At 20.1% G+C, this 24,538-nt stretch overlaps 1 protein-coding gene across 2 annotated transcripts; it reads right to left on the reverse strand.

The window, feature by feature from the left end:
• Window positions 1-102: 102 nt before the first annotated feature.
• LOC127281340 (cartilage oligomeric matrix protein-like) lies at window positions 103-23,668 on the reverse strand. Of its 2 annotated transcripts, none has more exons than XM_051305015.1 (15): window positions 23,410-23,668; window positions 16,060-16,233; window positions 15,635-15,855; window positions 13,820-14,009; window positions 13,645-13,730; window positions 12,335-12,389; window positions 12,046-12,250; window positions 11,229-11,477; window positions 10,433-10,592; window positions 9,405-9,557; window positions 5,951-6,323; window positions 4,766-5,119; window positions 1,435-1,662; window positions 727-1,236; window positions 103-457 (listed from the first exon to the last, which is right to left on the reverse strand). In XM_051305015.1, exons 2-15 carry the CDS (start codon window positions 16,082-16,084, stop codon window positions 357-359), a joined length of 2,910 nt encoding a protein of 969 aa, XP_051160972.1. In that variant the 5' UTR covers window positions 16,085-16,233; window positions 23,410-23,668; the 3' UTR covers window positions 103-356. The 2 variants fall into 2 exon arrangements, with proteins under 2 accessions (XP_051160972.1, XP_051160971.1); XM_051305014.1 differs by lacking the exon at window positions 23,410-23,668 and adding an exon at window positions 20,621-21,058.
• Window positions 23,669-24,538: the final 870 nt, after the last annotated feature.

The following is a 24,538-nucleotide window of genomic DNA, read 5'->3' on the forward strand; positions in this document are numbered from 1 at the left end:
AGCACTTTTTGTTAAATATTGCTCGCGATTTAATTTTTTTTTTTCTATTTTTCTATTATTTTAGTTATTAATTGTAATTATTTTACAAAGAAAAAAAGAAAATTATATTCAATTTTATCCCTTCATATTTATTTAAAATTTACAATCTAAATGCATTTTTGTTTTTTTAGTATACAATTTTTTTTCGTGATTTGCACATTTCGTTTTAAAAAATCTTAAAAATTACCGCAAAGAATACGATTTTTTTTTCTGCTTCTAGAATCTAGACAGGAAATCTGGTAAATTTCTCCTTCACGTCATTTTTTTTCCTCAGTATTCCGCAAAAAAAGAAAATATTTATAAATTAATTTTTTTTTTTAATGCTGCATCCATCCAGCGCCGTCCGAATAAATATCTTTGTGAATTAATTTTTGTGCACTCGCCGGAAGTTCTCGATACACTTCCTCCGATACTCCTTCTGTAAAAGTATAAATCATGAAAATTTTCCCTTCATTTTATTAATAAAAAAAAAATTATTTAATTTTTATTTTAAACAAATAATAAAATAACTTTTTATAAAAAAAAATAATTTTTTTTCTTTTTCCAAAAGAAACTAAAGAATTATCAAATTAATAAGAATTAAATGACAAATAAATATTTGATGGAATTATTAATATATTAATTAAATTATTATTAATAATAATAATAATTAATAAATTAATTAATAATTAATTAGAGAATATTTACCTCGACATTTGTAATGTAAACTCGACCAAATAATCATTTCCTGTGAGAAACATAAAACACCAAGACTTCCACCTTTTAGTGTCATATCGAAAATATTTTTCGAATCAGCCACCAATCGATCGCCTTCATATATCCATAAACGAATTAAACCAATTTTTGGCCTATGAATTAAACGCCAACGATAGGCGGTATGTTCTTTCCATCCAACATTTCTTGGATCTTTCCATAATAATTTCACTTGATTTGCCGTGTCGCCAGTTCTCCATAAACTGTTGCGTAACATTTTACCTGGTCCTGTTTCTGAATTTACTAATTTTATTTGTATTCCCGGCTCGGCAACTGCTCTAAATGGCACTGGTTCCCAATATGTTTGCGATGCTTTTTTCCACATTACCGTGTAAAATCGACGTGAATTTTGATAGGAAAATACAAAACCCACATAATCATCGTCAATTGGTGTATTTATAAAGAATGTACCATCAAAATCAACACCGTCAAATCTGTCCTTACCTGTGAAATTTTTTGTTTCATTATTATTTATTATTTATTTTATTTATTATCTATTATTTTATTTTATTTATTATTTTATTTATTTATTATTTATTTTTATTATTTTTTTCATTATTATTTCTTTTTTGTAAAAATTAAAAAATTGAATTTTTTGTTATTATTTTTATGAAAAAAAAAAATAAATTTTTATTTACATACCGACAGCAAGACCGGGATCACTGTTGAAAGTTTGCAAAATTTCAGAGCCATTGTGATGAATTTGCCAATTGGGATCCGTTTGTGATTCACCTTCTGGATCCAATACAACTTTGGTATATTGTCGAAAATCTGTTGTCCAAATTGCACTATTGTTCGGACAATTGTCCATACTGTTAATTACCGTATCATTGTCATTATCATTCCAGCAATCATCGCCATAAACATCGTCTAAAACGATTAAAACGATTTATTACAATGTAAATATTATATTATTATACTAGAAAAATTAAACGCGCGCAAGCGCACCAAATTGAGTATTTAATTGTTTGTTATAAAGAAATTAAAGATTAATATTATTAATAATAATTTAATTTATTAGAATATTATTACATATTAAATGATAATAATGAAAATTATATGTTTACAGGCCTCGGATTATACGACTTTTTCCGACTTTTTTTCAAAAATACCACTTTTATCGACTTATTTTAATAAAATGCGACATTTTTTTTTTACATTTGAAAAAAAATGTAAATAAAATACATTTTTTTTAGTATAAAATGTAGATCTTCTTCAGATCTTCTTCAATTCAATTATTTAACAAATTTTCAACTAAAATGATTCTTCACTAAATTAATTATGTTTAATAATTTTAATGAAATACATCACAAATTCAATTATATCAAAATTATTTTTTTAATTAAAATTTTTATGAAATTTAACAATTGTTTAGAATTTAAAAAAAATATATCACAATAAAATTGAATTATTTTTTAAAAATTTCAATTCAAAATAAACTAAAATTCAATTATTACCCAAAATTTTAATTCAAAATCAATTAAAAATCCAATAATTATCCAAAATTTTGAATTTAAAATTAAAATTATTTACCAAGTTTTCAATTTAAAATGAAATAAAATTCAATTATTTTCTAAAATTTCTATTCAAAATTTTATTATCCAAATTTTCAATCAAAAATGAACTTAAATTAAATTATTATCCAAAATTTCAATTAAAATTCAATTATTTCCCAAAATTTTCAATTCAAAATCGACTGAAATTCAATTATTTTCCAAATTTAAAATCAAATAAAATTTCAATATTCTCAAAAATTTGAATTCAAAATTAATTGAATTTTCAATAATTTGAATTTAAAAGCATCTAAAATTTAATTATTTCTAAAATTTTCCATCGAAAATTTTTTTTTTGAAATTTAATAATTTCAATTATAACTCTAAGGAAATTCAATTATTTTTAATTATTTTAATAATATTCTTTGAAAATTCAACTATCTGAAACCAGGCCTCGGATTATACGACTTTTTCGACTATTTCCGTCTTTTTTTCAAACATACGACTTTTTTTGACTTATTTTAATAAAATGCGACTATTTCGACTTTTTTTTACATTTTTAAAAAAGTTTTTTAAATAAAATATATTTTTTTAGTATAAAATGCAGATCTTCTTCAGATCTTCTTCAGATCTTCTTTATTTCAATTATTTAACAAATTTTTAACTAAAATTTTTCACTAAATTAATCATTTTTAATAATTTTAATGAAATTCATCACAAATTCAATTATTTCAAATTATTTTTGAATTTAAATTTTTATAAAATTTAACAATTATTTATAATTTAAAAAAAATATCAAATAAAATTACCAAAAATTTTTAATTCAAAATCAAATAAAATTTAATTATTTTCAAAAATTTTAATTCAAAATCAACTAAAATTTAATTATTAACCAAAATTTTAATTCAAAATCTTTTAAAATTTAATTATTTTCCAAATTTTCAAATTAAAATCAAATAAAATTCAATTATTACCCAAAATTTCAATTCAAAATCAATTAAAGTTCAATAATTATCCAAAATTTCAATTCAAAATTATTTATTATTAAAATTTTCAATCAGAAATCAACTAAAATTGAATTATTATCAAAAATTTCAATTATAATTCAATTATTTTCAAAAATTTGAATTTAAAAGCTTTTAAAATTTAATTATTTCTAAAATTTTTTGAAATTTAACTATTTCAATTATAACTTTAACGAAATTCAATTATTTTTAACTATTTTTATAATATTCTTTGAAAATTCAACTATCTGAAACCAGTTTTCAATTAAAAATGATTTTCAAATTATTGTATTTTTGTCTGCAGTTTCTAATAAATTTTTTAGTTAAAAAAAAAAAAATTTTTTAATTAAAAATGACTTGAAGTTCAATTAATTTCAAAAATCTCAATTGTAAATCTTTGAAAATTTAATTACATTTAAAATATGTTATCTAAAATTATTTGATAAATTATTTTTAGTTCTGTAAAATTTAATTATTGTCTGAAATTTGACATAATCATTCAATTATTTCTAAAAATTTCAACTTTAACCCTTCGAAAAGGATTATTATTAAAAAAAAAAATCTTTGAAAATTAAATAAATAAATAAATAAATAAATAAAATTCAATTAAATTTAAAAAATGTTTTCCAAAAATTATTTGATAAATTATTTTTAGTTCTGTAAAATTTAATAATTGTTTGAAAATTAACAATTTCTTTTGAAATTTAATTATTTCTAAAAATTTCAATTTTAACCCTTCGAAAAGGATTATTATTAAAAAAAAAAAATTTTATTTAAAAATCTGTAAAATATTTTTGTTAAAATAAAAAACAAATCCACTTTTTTTTGGAATATAAATCGACTAAAACGACTTTTTTGTGTCTCTAAGTTGATTTGAGGCCTGTGTTTTTATAATTAATATTTAATAAGTATTCGTTGGCCCCTGGTACCTTAAAAATTAATTTTTAAAAATAAATTTTTTTCAAATTACTATCTTGTACGAAATTTCCTGGCGTATCTTTTTTCTCATCACAAATTTTTTGTATTTGTATACAATTTTTAAATGAATATACAAGTTTAAAAAAAATTTCGTTGGTAAACGTTGTGTACTTCAGCTTCGTGAATTGAATTTTCGAATTTGGAATTTTAAAGAAACTTATTCCGAAATTTGGAAACACAATTATACAACTTTGGCAAAAATGAGAAAAAGAATTGTCAAAATTTGACACGTCATAAGATTACTATTCAAAAAAACACGTGAAATCAGAAAAGACCAACTTCAAGTTAGGACAGAAGGACAGACCAAGCATTTTATTATTATATAATTTTTTTATAATTTTTAATTATTAATTCTTAATTTATAATTTTTAATTTTTAATTTTTAATTATTAATTTTTAATCTTTAATTTAATTTATATCTTTAATTATAATTTAATAATTATAATTGTAATTATAAAATTGAAAAAAAAAATTGTAAATTAATATAAATTCACTTACTGTGAGTTCGCCTTTGACTTGGATTATAGACAAATACACAATTATCGCGTCCATTTGGAATTCCATCGCCGTCCATATCGTCATCACATCTATCGCCAATTCCATCGTCATCAATATCCCTTTGATCTGAATTTGAAACATGTGGACAATTATCTAAATCATCTTGAATACCATCTTGATCCTCGTCTCGATTATTATCGCAAATATCGCCCACTCCATCGTTATCCGAATCCAATTGACTTGGATTAGCGTATTCAATACAATTATCACAAGCATCGCCAATTCCATCGTTGTCACTGTCCTCTTGTTCACGATTCATCACACGCGGACAATTGTCCTCGTCGTCGAAAATTCCTATTTAATTATTTACATATATATGTATATATTTGTTACAAAAATAAAAAATTAATCAAAAATCAATTTTTTTCCGTACTGAGACATTTTTTTTTTTTTGTTTGTTATTTATATAAGTGAAAAGAATTAAGATTTTTTTTTATATGTTAAGAAAATTTATTTTTTAAACAATTTTTTTGACTTAGCATAATTTTTGTTTGGAAAAAAATTTTTAGTTATCAAATTTTTATTTGACAAAATTTTTATTTAGCAGAATTATTATTTGGAAAAATTTTTAGTTATCGAATTTTTATTTGACAAAATTTTTATTTAACGAATTTTTATTTGGATAAATTTTTAATTAGCAGAATTTTTATTTGGCATAATTTTTATTCAGCAGAATTTTTAGTTAACAAATTTTTACTTGGCTAAATTTTTATTTGGAAAAATTTTTAGTTATCAAATTTTTATTTGACAAAATTTTTACTTAGCAGAATTTTTATTTGGAAAAATTTTTAGTTACCGAATTTTTATTTGGATAAAGTTTTATTTAGTAGAATTTTTTAGTTACCCAATTTTTATTTGACCAAATTTTTATTTAGTAAAATTTTTACTTAATAGAATTTTTTGATGTCGAATTTTTATTTGGCAAAATTTTTTATTTAGCAGAATAAAGAATGAAAAAACCACGTATTTTGTTATTTTTTGCAAAAAAAATTCAAAAAAAAAAAAATTATTCAATTCGAAAGCAAAAAAAATTGAAAAATCTCACGTGGAATGCGATATTAAAATATAAAAATCAAATTTGAATTAAATTTTGAGTTTAAAAAAATGTAATAAATAAATAATTACCGTCATTATCGCTGTCCTCGTCGCAGGCATCGCCTCTTCGATCGTTATCAGTGTCCGTTTGATTTGCATTTGGCACCGATGGACAATTATCGCAAATATCACCAATTCCATCGCCGTCCTTGTCCTCTTGTTCGGGATTTGCATGATGTGGACAATTATCGACTAAATTTCCAATTTGATCATTATCGGCGTCACTGTCGCACGCGTCACCCTCACCATCTTCATCCACGTCCTCTTGGCCACTATTCGATGTTAGCGGACAATTATCGGCTCTACATCTCTCTTCATTGCACGCTAAATTATAATCTGGATATCCATCGTTGTCCGTGTCCAATCCGCAAACGTGTCCATTTCCCGCCCAGCCAATGTTGCACTGTTGAGGCGTAGAAAAAAAAAATTTTTCCCAAAGAGAAAAAATTAATTAATTTTTACAATTTTTAATTTATAAAATAACAAATATAGATGATAAATTTAATTTTTATTGCTAAAAAATATTATTAATTAATTAGTTTATTTTTTTCCAATTTTTAATTTATAAAATTTAATTATATAGACAAGAAATTAAATTTTCATTGCTGAAAAAAATTAATTTTTTTCAATTTTTAATTTATAGTAAAATTCAAATAAATTAAATATTTTTCGCACTAATTGGAGGTGAGAAAAAAAACTTTTTGCCAAAGAGAAAAAATAAATTAATTTTTACAATTTTTAATTTATAAAATTCAAGTAATAAATTAAATTTTTATTGCTAACTAGCAAAATTAAACGCGTGCAAGCGCGCCAAATTGAGTATTTAATTATTTGTTATAAAGAAATTAAAAATTAATATTATCAATAATAATTTAATTTATTAGAATATTATTACATATTAAATGATAATAATGAAAATTATATGTTTACAGGCCTCGAATTATACGACTTTTTCCGATTTTTTTCAAAAATACGACTTTTATCGACTTATTTTAATAAAATGCGACATTTTTTTTTTACATTTGAAAAAAAATGTAAATAAAATACATTTTTTTAGTATAAAATGTAGATCTTCTTCAGATCTTCTTCAATTCAATTATTTAACAAATTTTGAACTAAAATGATTCTTCACTAAATTAATTATTTTTAATAATTTTAATGAAATAAATCACAAATTCAATTATATCAAAATTATTTTTCAATTAAAATTTTTATGAAATTTAACAATTGTTTATAATTTAAAAAAAAAAATATCACAATAAAATTGAATTATTTTTTTAAAAATTTCAATTCAAAATAAAATAAAATTCAATTATTACCCGAAATTTTAATTCAAAATCAATTAAAAATTCAATAATTATCAAAAATTTTCAATTTAAAATTTAATTATTTACCAAGTTTTCAATTTAAAATGAAATAAAATTCAATTATTTTCTAAAATTTCTATTCAAAATTAATTATTTAAATTTTCAATCAAAAATGAACTTAAATTAAATTATTATCCAAAATTTCTAATTATAATTCAATTATTTTCAAAAATTTCAATTTGAAAGCTTCTAAAATTTAATTATTTCTACAATTTTTTGAAATTCAATTATTTCAAAAAATTTCAAATCAAAATCAATTAAAATTCAAATATTTTCAAAATTTTCAATTCAAAATCAATTAAAATTCAATTATTTTCAGAAATTTCAATAGAAATTTATTTATTTTGAAAATTTTGAATTAAAATTCAATTATTTTGAAAATTTTTAGATCCAAATTAATTAAAATTCAATTATTTTCAAAATTTTAAATTCTGAATGAATTAAAATTGAATTATTTTCAAAAATTTCAATTGAATTTCATTTATTTTGAAAATTTTCAATGAAAATTGAATTATTTTCAAAAATTTCAATGGAAATTTATTTATTTTGAAAATTTTGAATTAAAATTCAATTATTTTCTAAAATTTCTATTCAAAATTAATTATTTAAATTTTCATTAAAAAATGAAATTAAATTAAATTATTATCAAAAATTTCAATTAAAATTCAATTATTTCCCAAAATTTTCAATTCAAAATGAACTAAAATTAAATTATTTTCCAAATTTAAAGTCAAATAAAATTTAATTATTCTCAAAAATTTGAATTCAAAATTAATTGAATTTTCAATAATTTGAATTTAAAAGCATCTAAAATTTAATTATTTCTAAAATTTTCTATCGAAAATTTTTTTTTTGAAATTTAATAATTTCAATTATAACTCTAAGGAAATTCAATTATTTTTAACTATTTTAATAATATTCTTTGAAAATTCAACTATCTGAAACCATTTTTCAATTAAAAATGATTTTCAAATTATTGTATTTTGTCCGCATTTTCTAATAAATTTTTAGTGAAATCATCTAAAATTTTAATTACAAAACACTTAAAGTTTCAATTAATTTCAAAAATCTCAATTTTAAATCTTTGAAAATTCAATTAAATTTAAAATATCTTTTCCAAAAATTGTTTGATAAATTATTTTTAGTTCTGTAAAATTTAATAATTGTTTGAAAATTAACAATATCTTTTGAAATTTAATTATTTCTAAAAATTTCAACTTTAACCCTTCGAAAAGGATTATTATTAAAAAAAAAATTTTTTTCATTTAAAAATCTGTAAAATATTTTTGTTAAAATAAAAAACAAATCCACTTTTTTTGGAATATAAATCGACTAAAACGACTTTTTTGTGTCTTTAAGTTGATTCGAGGCCTGTTTTTTTTATAATTAATATTTAATAGGTATTCGTTGGCCCCTGGTACCTTAAAAATTAATTTTTAAAAATAAATTTTTTTCAAATTACTATCTTGTACGAAATTTCCTGACGCATCTTTTTTCTCATCATAAATTTTTTTGTATTTGTATACAATTTTTGAATCAATATACAACTTTAAAAAAAATTTCGTTGGTAAACGTTGTGTACTTCAATTATACAACTTTGGCAAAAATGAGAAAAAGAATTGTCAAAATTTGACACGTCATAAAATTACTATTCAAAAAAACACGTGAAATCAGAAAAGGCCAACTTCAAGTTAGGACAGAAGGACAGACCAAGCATTTTATTATTATATAATAATTAGTTTATTTAATTTATTTTTTTTCCAATTTTTAATTTATAAAATTTAATTATAGATAAGAAATTAAATTTTCATTGCTGAAAAAAATTAATTTTTTTCAATTTTTAATTTAGTAAAATTCAAATAAATTAAATATTTTTGGCACTAATTGAAGGTGAGAAAAAAACTTTTTGCCAAAGAGAAAAAATAAATTAATTTTTACAATTTTTAATTTATAAAATTCAAGTAATAAATTGAATTTTTATTGCTAATTAGTAGCATATATATATAAATATAAATTAATTGTTTGTAAATTCAATATTTTTCTGGCACTAATTGAGATGACAATAAAATTTTTGCTAAAGAGAAAAAAATAAATTAATTTTAAAAAAAATGACTCACCCTGCATATATATTGATTGACGCCAACACATTCACATTTGGCATGACCGTCACATCTGGTAACCATGTCTTCGCACAATCCAGCTGCCAAATGACATCCAACAGTTTGATTCCCAATGAAACCTTCTCTGCAAGGTCCGCATCTAACTGACCCCTGAGAAAAGAATCCTTTACACGCCTTCTTAAAAACAAATTCCTTCCTTTTTCGTCCTCTCTTTTATCAATCACTTTTTATTTTTATTTATTATTTTTTTTTTTTATTGGGTAGAGAAAAAAAAATGGAAAATGAAAATTTTATCAAAAGATCATTCCATCTAAGAAAATTAACTCCAACTTGTTAGATAAATAAATAAATATTTACAAATTTAAATAGTAATATTTAGTAATTTTAAATAGTAATATTTAAATAGTAAATTTTTGAACAGAATTATTATAGTTAATTTTTGAAAACAATTACAATAATAAATTTTTGAAAACAATTATTATAGTAATTATTTTGAAATAGTGACTATTTTTAAAGATTACTTTTTACTAAAATAAAGCTGTAGAGACATTCCATTTTTCTTTTTTTTAAAGAATTTAGAAAGCAGAAAATAGTGAAAGATGAAGCGAAAAATAGTTTTTTGAAACGTTCCTTTGGTTAAATAACATCTTCCATATGTGAATTTATTTTTTTTTAAATCGTTATTTTGAATTTTTTTTCAAATCAAAATTTTTTTTTTTTTTGTTTAATTTTCCCATTTTGCGTAAAACTTTATCACGAGGATAAAAGTAAAGGAAGAGAAAGGAGGAAGGAAAACGTAAACATGCTTTCTCGTATCGTGCACTATTTGTATATTCTCAATAATACAAGAAGGATAATTTTCGAAGGAAAAAAAATGTTTTTTTTTTTGTGCAAGATTATTATTAATATTAAGTATTATTATTTTAATATTAATATTATTATTATTATTTAAGGTTGTGATCGACCAGAAGTAGAAAGATTGACTCGTTCCGGCCTTAGAAGAGAACAAATCACGGACAATTCACCTCGGAGTCATAGCAGCGTGAATTTGGTACACAGCCTCCATTTCTTCCATCGTTACAGCTCTCGGTTATTCGTTCGCAAATTTGTTTATTTCTTCGCGCGTCATCAACACTTGAACCGTGTGGTTGATTTCCTGTATATCCCTCTGGACATGGACCGCATCTATAATTTTTTTTTTTTTTTCATAGATTTTTGGCGTCCCATAGATTAAAAAAATTGGTTTTTAAATTAAATTGAAATTACTAGAATTTAAAATTTAAAATAAATTTATTATTCTTAAAAAATTGATTTAACTTCCGTTATGTTATATTTTAATTTTATTTTTTTCAATTCAATTTTTAATTATTTATTTATTTTTTAATTTATTATTTATTATATTTATTCTAATTTTATTCTCCTTTTGATTAATATTATTTATTAATTTAATTTAATATTTATTTATTTTTCCTTATGATTATGTATTTATTTTTTGATATTAATTTATTAATTTAATTTAATATAATTTAATTAATTTAAAGTAATTTAATTAAATTATTAATTATTATTATTATTATTATTATTATTAATTATTTAATTTAATTTAATTTAAGTAATTTATTTTTTTTTTTTCTAAAATCATTTAGATTTCGAAATATTGGAGTTTTCAATTTTTAAATATATTTCTATCCTGTCTTTGTTTTATTTCTCCTTTAATTTTTCTTTTCTCTTTCTTTAAATGCATTTGAAATTCTTTCAAATACATTAATTTTCAATATTTTTAAAATTTTAGGGGGGGGAAACAAAAAATGAAAAATTTACCTGAATCCGGAATCAACATTGTGACATGACGCCAATGATGAGCAGGGTCTTTCAAGATCGCAAAGATCAAGAGAGCAATGAGTTCCATTTCCATGCATAGGATGAGGACAAGCGCCACATGAGAAATATGGATATGAATCTCTGTTATAGCATTTTACCGATGAATAACATGGTTTTAAATCACAGCCCGTACGAACACGTGAACATTGTCTTCCATCACCAGTGTAACCTCTTGGACATGGACCACATCTAACCAAAAGAAAATTTTATTTTTTCTTTTCCTTTTAATCTCTCAATTTTTTTTTGCGAATTTTCATTTCATCGAGAGTCGATTATTTTCTAAAAATTCTCTATTTTTGTAATTCAAATTTTTAATAATTCAAACCTTTTTGTAATTCGATCTTTTGATAATTGAAATTTCAAAAAAATTCGTTCTTCTGATAATTTAAACTTTCGACAATTCAAATGTTTAAAAATTGATTTTTTTTGATAATTCGAAGATTTGAAAATTCGTTCAATTTGATAATCGAATTTTTAACAAATTTTATCTTTCGATAATTCGAACTTTTGAAAATTTAATTTCCTGATAATTCGAACTTTTGAAAATTTGATTTCCTGATAATTCGAATTTCTAAAAATTCAGCCTTTTGATAATTCGAATTCTTATTATTTATTATTTATTTGTACGAAAAATTTCTTCTTTTTTCTAATATCGACAATTTAAAAAGAATAAAATAAAATAAACCTTGATTTTGAAATTTATCCTGAAAATTCGCATTTGTACAAAAATAGTTTAAAAAAAAATGAAAAATATTACCTGTATCCTTCGGGTACATCGTAACATTGAACAACATCAGAACAAGGATTATCAGCACATGAAGGTAATCTGACGCATCTTCGTCCATCTCCACTGTATCTATCGGGACATGGACCGCATTGTGGCTCACCATATTGATTCTTGGAGCAACGAACACCAGGATAACAGTAATTGGTACAGGGATCAATTATAGGTTGCGCTGGAACTATAAAAAAAGAGAAAAATATGAAAAATTCATAATATTTAATTCCCCTTTTTTTTTTTTTGAAATCAGTTTGACAATAATTACCTTTGCAGGCAAGACAAGTATCCAAAAGATTTCGAACAGCTCGTGTTTCTTCCATCTAAAATTACAAACAACAAAATTATAAATGAAAAAAAAAAAAATGAAAATTACAAAATTACAAATTTCGAACCGTAGCTTTGATAATTTTGCAAATAAAAAAAAAAAATACAAATTTATAAATACATATGTGAAAAAAAAAATTGCAAATTACAAATTTCAAATCCTAGATTTGATAATTTTGTAAAAAAAAATTTATAAATTGTAAAATACAAATTTACAAATAAAAAAATTGCAAATTACAAAATTATAAAATTAATTTTGCAAATTAAAAAAATACAAATTACAAAATTACAATAATTATCGAATTAAAAAATACAAAATTACCAATGACCTAATTAAAAAATACAAAATTACAAATTACCTAATAAAAAATACAAAATTACAAATTACCTAATTAAAAAATACAAAATTACAAATTACCGAATTAAAAAATACAAAAATTACAAAATTATAAAAAAAAAACTTACAAAATAGAAAATTACAAATAACAAAATTACGAATTACAAAATAGAAAATTAAAAAATAAAAAAATTCAAATTACAAATTACCGACTTAAAAAATACAAAATTACAAATTACCTAATTACAAAACACAAAATTACAAATTACCGAATTAAAAAATACAAAATTACAAATTACCTAATTACAAAATACAAAATTACAAATGACCGAATTAAAAAATACAAAAATTACAAAATTATAAAAAAAAACTTACAAAATAGAAAATTACGAATTACAAATAATAAAAATACGAATTACAAAATAGAAAATTAAAAAATAAAAAAAAATACAAATTACAAATTACCGAATTAAAAAATACAAATTACAAATTACCGAATTAAAAAATACAAAATAACAAATTACCGAATTAAAAAATACAAATTACAAATTACCGAATTAAAAAATACAAAATAACAAATTACCTAATTAGAAAATACAAATTACAAATTACAAATTACCGAATTAAAAAATACAAAAATTACAAAATTATAAAAAAAAAACTTACAAAATAGAAAATTACAAATAACAAAATTACGCATTACAAAATAGAAAATTACAAATAATAAAATTAAAAATTACAAAATAAAAAATTAAAAAATTAAAAAAATACAAATTACAAAAAAAAATTAGAAGTAAAAAATTACAAATAAAAAAATTATAATTTCCAAATTTTTAAATAAAAAAATGATAAAATACGAAATACAAAAAATTGTAAACCACAAAATTACAAATTTTAAATAATAATTTTCTCACGTTTATTTTGAGTTCGTCACGTATTGCAATGACATTTTTCACTAAACGATTTATAACATCAGCCAATTCTCCATGACCAATACATTCTAAAAAAGGAAAAAAAAAAAAAATAGTTAATAAAATTATTCAATTAAATTAATTAATATAAATAGTAATTACTTAATATAATATGTACCTGACGAGCTAATATAAACAGGAGCGGGAATATCTCCTCGATCTCTTCGAACTCGTTCAACTTGAGTCGATTCTTGCTCTTTGAGATCATCAAAAACATCAACAAGACTTGTTGGACAATTTTCACCACGCAAAATATTTTCCACATTTCCTGATTTGTGAATTTTTATTCTACATCTTCGGTCCTTAAACTGTAATAAAAAAAAATAAACAATATAAATAAATAATTTTTTTTTTCTTATTGAAATTTAGAAAAAAATTCAGAATTGTAAATTATAAAAAAAATTATTGTTTTACTAGAATTAAAAATTTATAGTTTGTTTAAAATTTTTTAATGAGAATGAGAGAAAGAGAGTGTCGCCATAAATAGTCCTCGCGAAAATGTAGATCGTTAAAGGATATAGAAATATATAGAGAAGAATAAATTTCGAGTTTGTATCGGGATGCTGGTCACGGTTATTGCGAGTTAGGCAAGTGCTTATAGGCGGTGTATGTGCGCGTTGTATATAGTACATAACTATATAGTAATGATTGCCATTCCATATTTGGCTAGACATCGTCCCACGAGTAAAAAGCCTCACATTTATATCGTATTTTATAATATAAAAATTAAATTATTTATCCGACAAATAAAAAAAAAAAAAGAAGTGCAAAATTAATCTAAAATTTTACTCGATTTTAAATAAATCAATTTTTTCTATAATTATTATTATAATTATACTATTTTTTACCCAATTTTAATAAACAATTTTTTTTCTATGCTAATTATTACCTATTATTATTATACTATTTTATTATTATTATTATTATTATTATTATTATTATTTTTTATTATATTTTTTTACTTAATTTTAATAAACCAATTTTTTTCTATATTATTTTATAATTATTCTATACTATTTATTAATTATTATTTATTAATTAAGCTTCAGCCTTTCGGCCCAGAAGTGGACTTGGTTTAATACAAAATTAAAAATATATTAATTTATTAATTTAATTTTGACAAAATTAAAAATTAAACTATTTTTTTCAAACAGAAAGAAAATAATTCTCATATATGTTAATAAATTTCTTTTTTAATTCAAATGAAAAAAAAAATTCGCTGTTTAAATTTTGTTTACAGTGAAAATAATAATAATAATAAACAATGTAATTATAAAAAAAAAAATAAAAATAGCAACAGAAAGTAGGTTTAATCCGTGTGTTCTAGATAAAGGGTTGTGTGGGCACTTAACCCACATGCATTCCATAAAATCAAGAGAGTCACATTAATTCAAAATTTCACGGTCTCTCCGTGTGATACCTGCGATCATCGCGAATTTTGCAATAATATATACGAATACAATAATTATTTTATTCACGTTAATTTAAAATTTTATTGCAATTTAAAAGAAATTTAAAAATAAAAAGAAATTATTATTAATATATACGAATATTATTAATCAGTATTAATAAAATTAATATTACATTATTTTCTTTTAATAAAAAGAAATTTTTTTCCCATTTGTCATAGAGAAATATTTTTTTTTTCCGTCAAATATTTTTAATTCATAAATAAAAATAATATAAATAAATAATATAAAAAATAAATATTTTCAATTTAAACAAAATTTTTTCTGGATTTAAAAATTAAATTTTCAAAATATTAACCCTCAGATTAAATTTAAATATGAAATTATTATTTTTTTTTGAATAAATTATTATTATAATTATAAATAAATATTATGAAAAAAAAATGTGAAAAATTGTAAAAAAAAGAGAAAAAAAGAACAAAATAAATTGATATAAAAAAATTATATAATTTTAATATTCTCACCACTCGCAATTGGGACGAATCCTCATGTTCTGACATTTCTTTAATGGTTTTTTTAATGGGAATTTCTCCTTGATAAAGACAATCAATGTAAATTTCAAGATGCGCCGGATGATTTTGACGAACAATTACAACGAGACTTTTGACAGGTTCAATTACATCCAATGTGTCAATCATCAAATGTTCCGATCGTTGACGACCATTTTCCACGGTTTCAAGAATCACTTTGAAAAAGAAAAACAGATTTTTCCAATTAAAAATTATTTTTTTTTTTTATTAAAAAAAAAATTATTTTTATTTATTAAATGAAAAATTATTTTCAAAAAATTAAAAATATTTAATTTTTAATATAAATAAATTTGAACTTTCTTCAAATTTAGAAAAGAAAAATATAAATAAATAAATAAATAAAAAAAATGGTGTCATACCTCTTTTGGTGTGCCTGTCAAGCATAAGTACAAATTTATTTCTAGACTTGGAGAATTCAGCTGCGAGTAAAATTTCGTCTCCTCCACCTACTTGCTTTTTCTTAGGCCTAATGTGATTTATAGAAATTGCAAAATTATCGTCCTGCAGTGCATTCTCCAAATGTGTTGTAAGAACTGCAAACAAAATTAAAAAAAAATAAATAAATAAACACGCAAAAAAATTTGACTATTTATTCCATTATACAAACAATTTGTAAAAAGAATTTACAAAAAAAAAAATTAAAAATAAATAAAATAAATAAATTATTATTATTATTATTATTATTAATAATTTTTTAATTAGGTAATTTGTAATTTTGTATTTTAAAAATAAATAAATAAAATAAATTATTTTTAAAATTACAATAGAGTAATAATATAAAAAATAAATTAAATACAGAAATATTAAAAAATATATACAAATATTAATATTTATACATATTTGAAAAATATAAAAATATACAAGTTAAACAAATAAATTTTATTACTAATAAAAAATAATAATAATTTTTATTATTATTAGAATTATCTATATTGTTTCGGTAAATTTAATTTAATTAATACATAGAACGAAGCGGAAAGAGATAATTTTTTTTTATATATAATAAGCGAAGATAATGAATTTCTATAATTATAAATATAATTAAGTTTAATAATTTTTTAGTTTTTTTTTTAACATCCGTGAATTATCGCATATTGCATTTCTGGTGACGTTGAATTAATGAGAAAAAAAGTTCATAATATTAGACACGGTTCCCTCTCAATAAAAGTACTAAAATCCGTAAAATTTATTTCCTAATAAAAAAAATAAAATAAAAACGTCATAGTTTCATTCATCTGATTATTAGTTTTAAAAGAATTTATTTTTTTTTCAAGTAATGAAAATTAAAAAAGTAAAAATAAATAAGAATAAAATAATATTTATTTATTAAATTTTATTATTTAGTAAAATAATAACTAAAATAAATTAATAATAATAAAAACGACAATAATAATAATAATAATAATAATAATAATAATAATAATAATAAATATATATAAAAAAAATTCGAAAAATAATTCCTAATAAAAATTATAATTAAAAAATATGTAATAATAAAAAATAATAATAGTAACAATGACAAAATTAACAAAAATCTAATAAGATAATCGGAAAATAATAATAAAAATATTCAGGAAACTTAAGTATTGTGAAAAAAAAATGAATAATTTTTGAAAATTTCTTTAAAACAATTGAATTTTATTATTGCAAATCAATAAGAATGATCTTTACCGTAAGGAAAGAGAGATAAATAAAAATGAAAGAGATAGAGAGAGAGAGAGAAAGAGTGTGATCATTATCTGAGAATGACACTGAAAACGCGTGGGTGTGTGTATTTATTTATTATAGTATTAGTTGAATGTCGAGGATCAAATTAATGAGTTTATTGACTTTTGCTTTCAACATTTATTAATCTTATGTCATGTGGCAAAATAATAATTTTTAAAAATTTATCTAAATTAATTTTTTTTTCATTTTTTTTTTTTTTTTAAATTGGAATTTTGTTAATAAAAATAAATACAATTTTTATTAATTTATAATTATCATAATAATTTTATTAAATAATAAATCTCATCTTTGATTTTTATTTATTTTTTACTTATCTACTTTTTATTTACTATTTTTTTTTTTATTTATTTACAATTTATCTATTATTTATTTATTTTCTATTTATTTACTATTTAAATACTATTTATTTACAATTTATTTATTATTTATCTATTATTTATTTATTTATTTATTTATTTATTTACACGGGCAATACTACTTTATTTATTATAAATTTACTATTTATTTATTATTTATTTTTTATTATTATTTATTTATTTAAAAAATGTCCCTCTATATTTTAATGCGATGAAAAAAATTTAATACAAAAAAAAAAAATTTCACTCTAATTATTTAAAATAATTTTTTTTTAATAATCTATTAAATGTACAGTTTTTTTTTATTCAAATTGTAAAAGAAAAAAAAATGATAATTAAAAAAATATTTATAAAACAAAAATCTTTTATAAAAGTTTACTGAACTCAAAGTCCAGCTCTGGAAACTACCGGGGTTTTTACTGAAACTCAAGACAGGTTTCAGTAATGCAATCGTGTCGCAATGTGTGCAAAACTGTCCTGTTCGATCTTGCATCGACGCGTGTGATGGACAAACAGTTTTGACATGCATTTCTACAATTGTACAATATTTACACTTTTCAAAACAAATAAAAAAAAAAAAAAAAAAAAAAGTAGATACGCAGCACTACAAACATGATCAAAGAATTTCAAATATTTTCTCACAATTTTGACAAAAAAAAGAAAATATCTGACAAATTAATTTTTACTTTTTAAATTGAAAAAGAAAATTAAAACCGTGTAAATAAATAAATAAATAAAAACAAATTAGAGTTTTAATTTTTTAAAGAATTATTTCTTATTCTTTTTTTATTATTTCTACCTACTTTATTATTTTTTGTATTTTTGATTAAATTTTCAATTTATAGTTTTAATTTAATTTTTTTTTATTAAACGGGCTAACAAAGCTAACAAATTATTTAAATCTATTTTATTTCTATTTTTTTATTTTATTTTTCTATTTTTAAATAATTATTTCTTATTTTGAATTAATTTTTTTTTTACTTTATTGTTTTTTATATTTTTGATTAGTTTTACATTTTATAGTTTTAATTATTTGAATCTATTTTATTTTTTTATTTTCCTATTTTCAATTTTTAAATAACTATTTTGAATTTATTTATTTATTTATTTATTTATAATAATACACGGGCTGACACAAAAAAACCAAAAAGAATTATTTATTTCTTCTTTATTATTTAAAAATTTTTAATTATTTATAATTTTATTATTCTTTTTATTTATTTATCTAGTTTATTATTTTTAATTTCTTATTTATTTTTTATTATTTATTGTTTTGAAAATTCCATTTTTTCTACTTTCACTTAACTATATACATTATTATTTTTAAACTCAATTATTGACTTATTTTTAATTGTGTAAATAGGCCATAAGAACCGTAGATGAAAAAAAAAAACTGTGCTAGTTCTCTCAAAAATTTAAAATAGATAATTTGGGGGAGAGTTTTTTTAGTTCCAAGTAAAAATGATTAAAAATAAATTTTTATCACATACATACATTAGGACTAGAGAAAATATATTTGGCATTTACCCGCGCACGGCGTATTTAAAAAGAGAGAGAGAGAGAACTAGAAAAAGGAGCGTGTTTCTATTTTTATATATTTTTTTCAAAATTTATTGAGGTTAAACAGTGATTTTTTTTTCCTTCCAGTTTTCAATAGTGCCGAAAGCAATAAAGAGTTCAAAGCACCTATATTGAAACTCTTCCTATAAATAAAGACGAAATTTTTTTTTTTCAAGAAATACGAAACAGCAATTTCGAAAAATGAGGAAAAAAAAAATTTTTTTTTTCTTTTATTCAATATAAATAAATAAAGTGAAATAAAATTAATAAAATATGAATAAAATAAAAATAACAAAAATAAAATAAAAATAAATTAAAAATAAAATAAAGACAATGTTGGAAAAAGAGATTTTCAAAAGGAAAATTTAAAAAAATGAAAGTAAATTTTAAAAAAAAATTTGGAAACGAAAAATCATTTTGAAAAATAAATTTTTAAATAATCTTGGCCAATAAAATTTATTTATTTACGAGTAAACGGAATAACAAAATTAAATTTGGAAAGAAAATTTGAAAGAAATTTTGTAATGTAAATTAAAAAACAAAAACATTTTGTAAAGGAAATTTTAAAAAAACAAAAAATTTTGCTAATTAAAGTTAAATAATTTTCTTAGGCAGTAAAATTGAAAAAATAATGTAAAAAAAGCAAATTGTAACAGTAAAAGGTAGAAAATTGGAAAAAGAGAAAAACAAAAAACAAAAAATTTTCAAGCAATAAAAGCAATTTTCCTTTTTTTTGAACGATTATCGAAACTAGATAAACAAAAAATTGTTATTATTATTATTTTTATTATTACCATTTTTTTTTTTGTAATTATTCATTCAAATTAATTTTCTATGTTAATTTTTCACATTTATAATAAAATTTCCTCGTTCATGAATTTCGTAAACAATAAAAACAAAAAATTAACAAAAAGATTTTTCTGATTAAAATACAAAAAAAAAATTTTTTTGTTCCTAAATTAAAATTGAAAAAAAATTAAACCATTAATTTCTACCTTTATCCTTCGCAAAATATTGGAATCAAACTTGAAAAAAAGGGAAATTTTTTTTTGATTAAAATTAACAAAAAATTAACAAAAAAATTTTTCTGATTAAAATACAAAAAAAATTTTTTTTGTTCCTAAATTAAAATTGAAAAAAAAATTAAATCATTAATTTCTACCTTTATCATTCGCAAAAAAATTGGAATCAAACTTGAAAAAAAGGGGAAATTTTTTTTTTCCTAAACTTAAAAAATTACAAATTAAAAAAAAAAACCGAAACTATTAATTTGTACCTTCATCCGGCGCAATATTGGAACCGGAAAGAGTGATAATCATCCCCAAGAGGATGAACGTAGCGACGCCGTGCATCCCGACAACCCCTTTTTTTTTGGGAAAATAAAAAACTTTTTCTATTATAAAACTAATAAAAAAAAAAAAAAAAAAAAAAAAAAAAAATTAATCACAACTTGAAGAACACATAAACACTGCTTTTTGTTTTTTTTTTCCCCTTCAATTTTCACTATCACTAAAAGTTTCAACACTAATTAATTAAAAAAAAAAAACCGCGTAAATTTACAATTAGAGGAAAATTAATTTATTTTTATTTTAATTTTAACTTAAATTTAAAGAAGAAAATTTTTTTTTTGTTTTTGGAAAAATAAAAAAAAAGAGATGAAGATGCACACATAAGAATGGTCGAGACGACCATTCACAGGAGCACCGGTCTCACTGAACAACGGAAACGAATCAACGGCGTTTTATACGGCGCCCACGGAGTTTCCTATAAGAATTTATTTCTCATTTATATCTATAGATATATATATATATATATATTGAGATCTCACATACGGGGAAAGATGTTGTATTTTTAATTTTTTTTTTGAGTTCGTTTTCACACCATAACAAAACTATTTGTCCTTTTGTTTATAAAAATATTTAAATAAAAATTAAATAATTTTTTTTTTTAATTACTTAGATAAATTAATTAATTCGAAAATAATAATCTGATAATTATTAATTAGATATGAATAAATAAATAATTTATAATAGTAATAAAATTACAATTAAAAGTACAAATAAAACTACTAATAAAACAATAACAAAAAACTACTAATAAAAATACTAATAAAAATACGAATAAAAATACTAATAAAAATATTAATAAAAATACTACTACTACTACTAATAATAATAGTAATAATTTCATTTCATTTCATTTATTAAGTTAACGGGACATGCCCTTTCGTACAATAGTACTTATTATAATATAGATACAAACTTGTATAATAATAATAATAATAATAATAATAATAATAATAATAATAATAATAAATTTTCATAATTCTAAATTTCGTATTAGAATATTTTTGGTAAATTTGCTTGTTTATTGAATAAATTTTCTTTTTAAACAAAAAAAAACAACAATTATTGAACAAAAAAGAGGAAAAACAAAAAAGAAATCAGAATAATGTTTTTTTTTGTTTTTCCTTTTTAACCGACTTTGAAGGCTAATTTCAATTAAGATAAAACAAAATTTATAAAAAATTGAAATTTCGAAGCAAATTTTTTTCAAAAAAAAAAAAAAAAAAAAACAAATTAAATTAAAAGAAACATTAAAATACTTTCAAAAATAATTTTATCAATTTCCTGTAAATCCCAATGAAATTAATGAAAATATTAAATTAAATCCTATTTTTTTTATTTTTTTTATTAAAGAGAACTTAAAAAAGTTAATATTATAATAATTAGATGATTAATGACATGGAATTTAAAATTTCACGGAAATTTAAGTAAAAGAAAAATAGGGGTTTTCAAAATTTAACGCTCAATGGAGAATGAAATAAAGAAACTAAAGTTTCATTCAAAGAAAATAAAAGATTAAAATAATAGATATAATAATTAGCAAATAATAAATAAAGTGATAAATAACAAAAATTTAAACATCGACAAAATTAAAAAAATGTAATAAATATGATAATAAATAAATAAATTTTCTAATGAAAATTATTTATAATAAAATGATAAAATAATAAAATTAAATTAAATAAAATTAATAATTAATTAATTAAAATATAAACAACAATAAAAATAACTAAAAAAATAGAAACAAGAGAAAAAATATAAAAGTATAAGAAAAAAATATATAAAGTATAGAATATAAATAAAAATAAATAAATAAATAAAAATAAAAAAATGAAAATAAATAAATGCTAGTAAAGAAAATATTCTAACGAAATTGAAATTGTCTAGAGCAAAACGAGAGGCATAGAAATAAATAATTGAAAGCTGCACTGAAAGAGAATCAGTCGATGATAAATTGAAATTTCCCAAATGGAAGCTTTTTAATATTGTTATTCGGTGAATAATTTTTATTTATTTATTTATTTTTATTTTTTTTTTAATAATAATAATTTAGGCGCGGCTTGTTCCACATAAACGACCTTGCAACATGTATAACAGTAAACGTATGTACCAGTTTCAATTGTGTGGGAAGCAGTTCCACCTACGAAATGTTTAATTCGTATTTTCGAATCAGAGAACTTCTCTTCTTTCCTGTCTGCATCGTATAGCAAACACTTTTTTTTTCTTTTTTTTACACGCACGATTTTATCCCCCTGACGCGCTTTACTCGCATTACTCAATCAATTTGCAATATTGCTAATTATGGAAAATTAAAAATATTTTTTCTTATCTCGCAAAACTTTCATATTTTATCTACTTTTGTAAATAAAAAAAAAAAAAATTTTTTTTTGCAAAAAATGAAAAAATTGTAGCAAAAATAATTGTATATAAACAAATATTTGCAAAAAAAACAAACAAACAAAATTTACAAAAAAAAAACAAACAAACAGAATTTACAAAAAAAAAAAAATTATATCTAAACAAATTTTTAGCAAAAAAAGGAAAAAAAAATTTCCCCTATAAGAAATTGTAAGCAAAAAAATTGAAAAAGAAATTATTGACAAAAATAATTTTTGTTTTAATCAGAAAGGTTTTTTAAAATTAAATTTGAATTAATTTCGTATTTGTAAAATAATTTTTAAACCAAATTTACATATTGAGAAAAAAATTAAGTACTCACTTTGAAATTGTAGAATTTCTGATCTGAAATTTTCAGTTTCATCGATGAATAATTTTGGTATTGAAGATTTTTACATTTTTCGTGTTTTTTTTTTTTTTTTTATCTTGTTTGCAACTATAAAAGTTATAAAAAATCCAGAAAATTGTGGAAAATCCTTTTTTTTTGTTAATTCCAAAATTGTTAAATTCAATTTTCTTCTTTTTTTTGAATATTTATTTATATATCCTCAATATAATAATGAAATTCTTGAAATTCGTTGAGAAAAAAGAAAGAAGAACAAAATTTCTCTTGACTTCCATTAGAGAACGGTTGTATTGTAATTATTTTCTGCTGTAAAGAAAATTTTTTAGAGGGAAGAAAAATATATTTTTAAAAATGAAAAATTTTTTTTTTTTCCATAAAATTTTTTGTGTCAGAAAAGCAATTTTTGTTTTTTCCAAAAAATTTTTGTGTCAGAAAAGCAATTTTTGTTTTTTCCAAAAATTTTTTGTGTCAGAAAAGCAATTTTTGTTTTTTCCAAAAATTTTTTGTGTCAGAAAAGCAATTTTTGTTCTTGAGAAACAAAATTAATTTTGAAAGGACAATTTAACAATTTTATACAATTCTTGTAAAATTATTTTTTTGTAAAGAAAATTAAGTTTCTTTTAATAAAAGTATTTTTTGAGATAGAAAATACATTTTTATTAAAGAAATTTCGATGTAAAAATAATTAATAAATAAATAAAATTAATTTCCAATATAAAATAATACTTATTTCTGTTTAAAAATATTTTTCTAAATAAAAAAAAATACTTTTTCTTTAAATAATTTTTTTTCTATTTTAAGTAAACACTTTTTTGTAAAAAAAATACTTTTCTAAAATATAAAAAATCATTTTTGAAAAATAATTTTTTTTTCAAATTAAAAAAAAAGTATTTCTCGTCTTTTATCAAAAAAAAATTAAATAAACATTCATAATAATTTCTTGGCAAACTTTATTTTACTTAAAAAAAAATTTTTTTATTTTTCGTAAGATTAAAAAAATATATTTTGCATTGACTTACTCTTTTGGATGTTGCAGATGTCAACTCCGAATTCGGTTAATTTAATCTTTTCCGTGGAATTATTTTTGTTCTGGGTCAATGAATTT

Source organism: Leptopilina boulardi, unplaced genomic scaffold (genome assembly GCF_019393585.1).
Source record: "Leptopilina boulardi isolate dan_hultmark-lab unplaced genomic scaffold, ZJU_Lbou_2.1 LbouV2_266, whole genome shotgun sequence".
NCBI lineage: Eukaryota > Metazoa > Arthropoda > Insecta > Hymenoptera > Figitidae > Leptopilina > Leptopilina boulardi.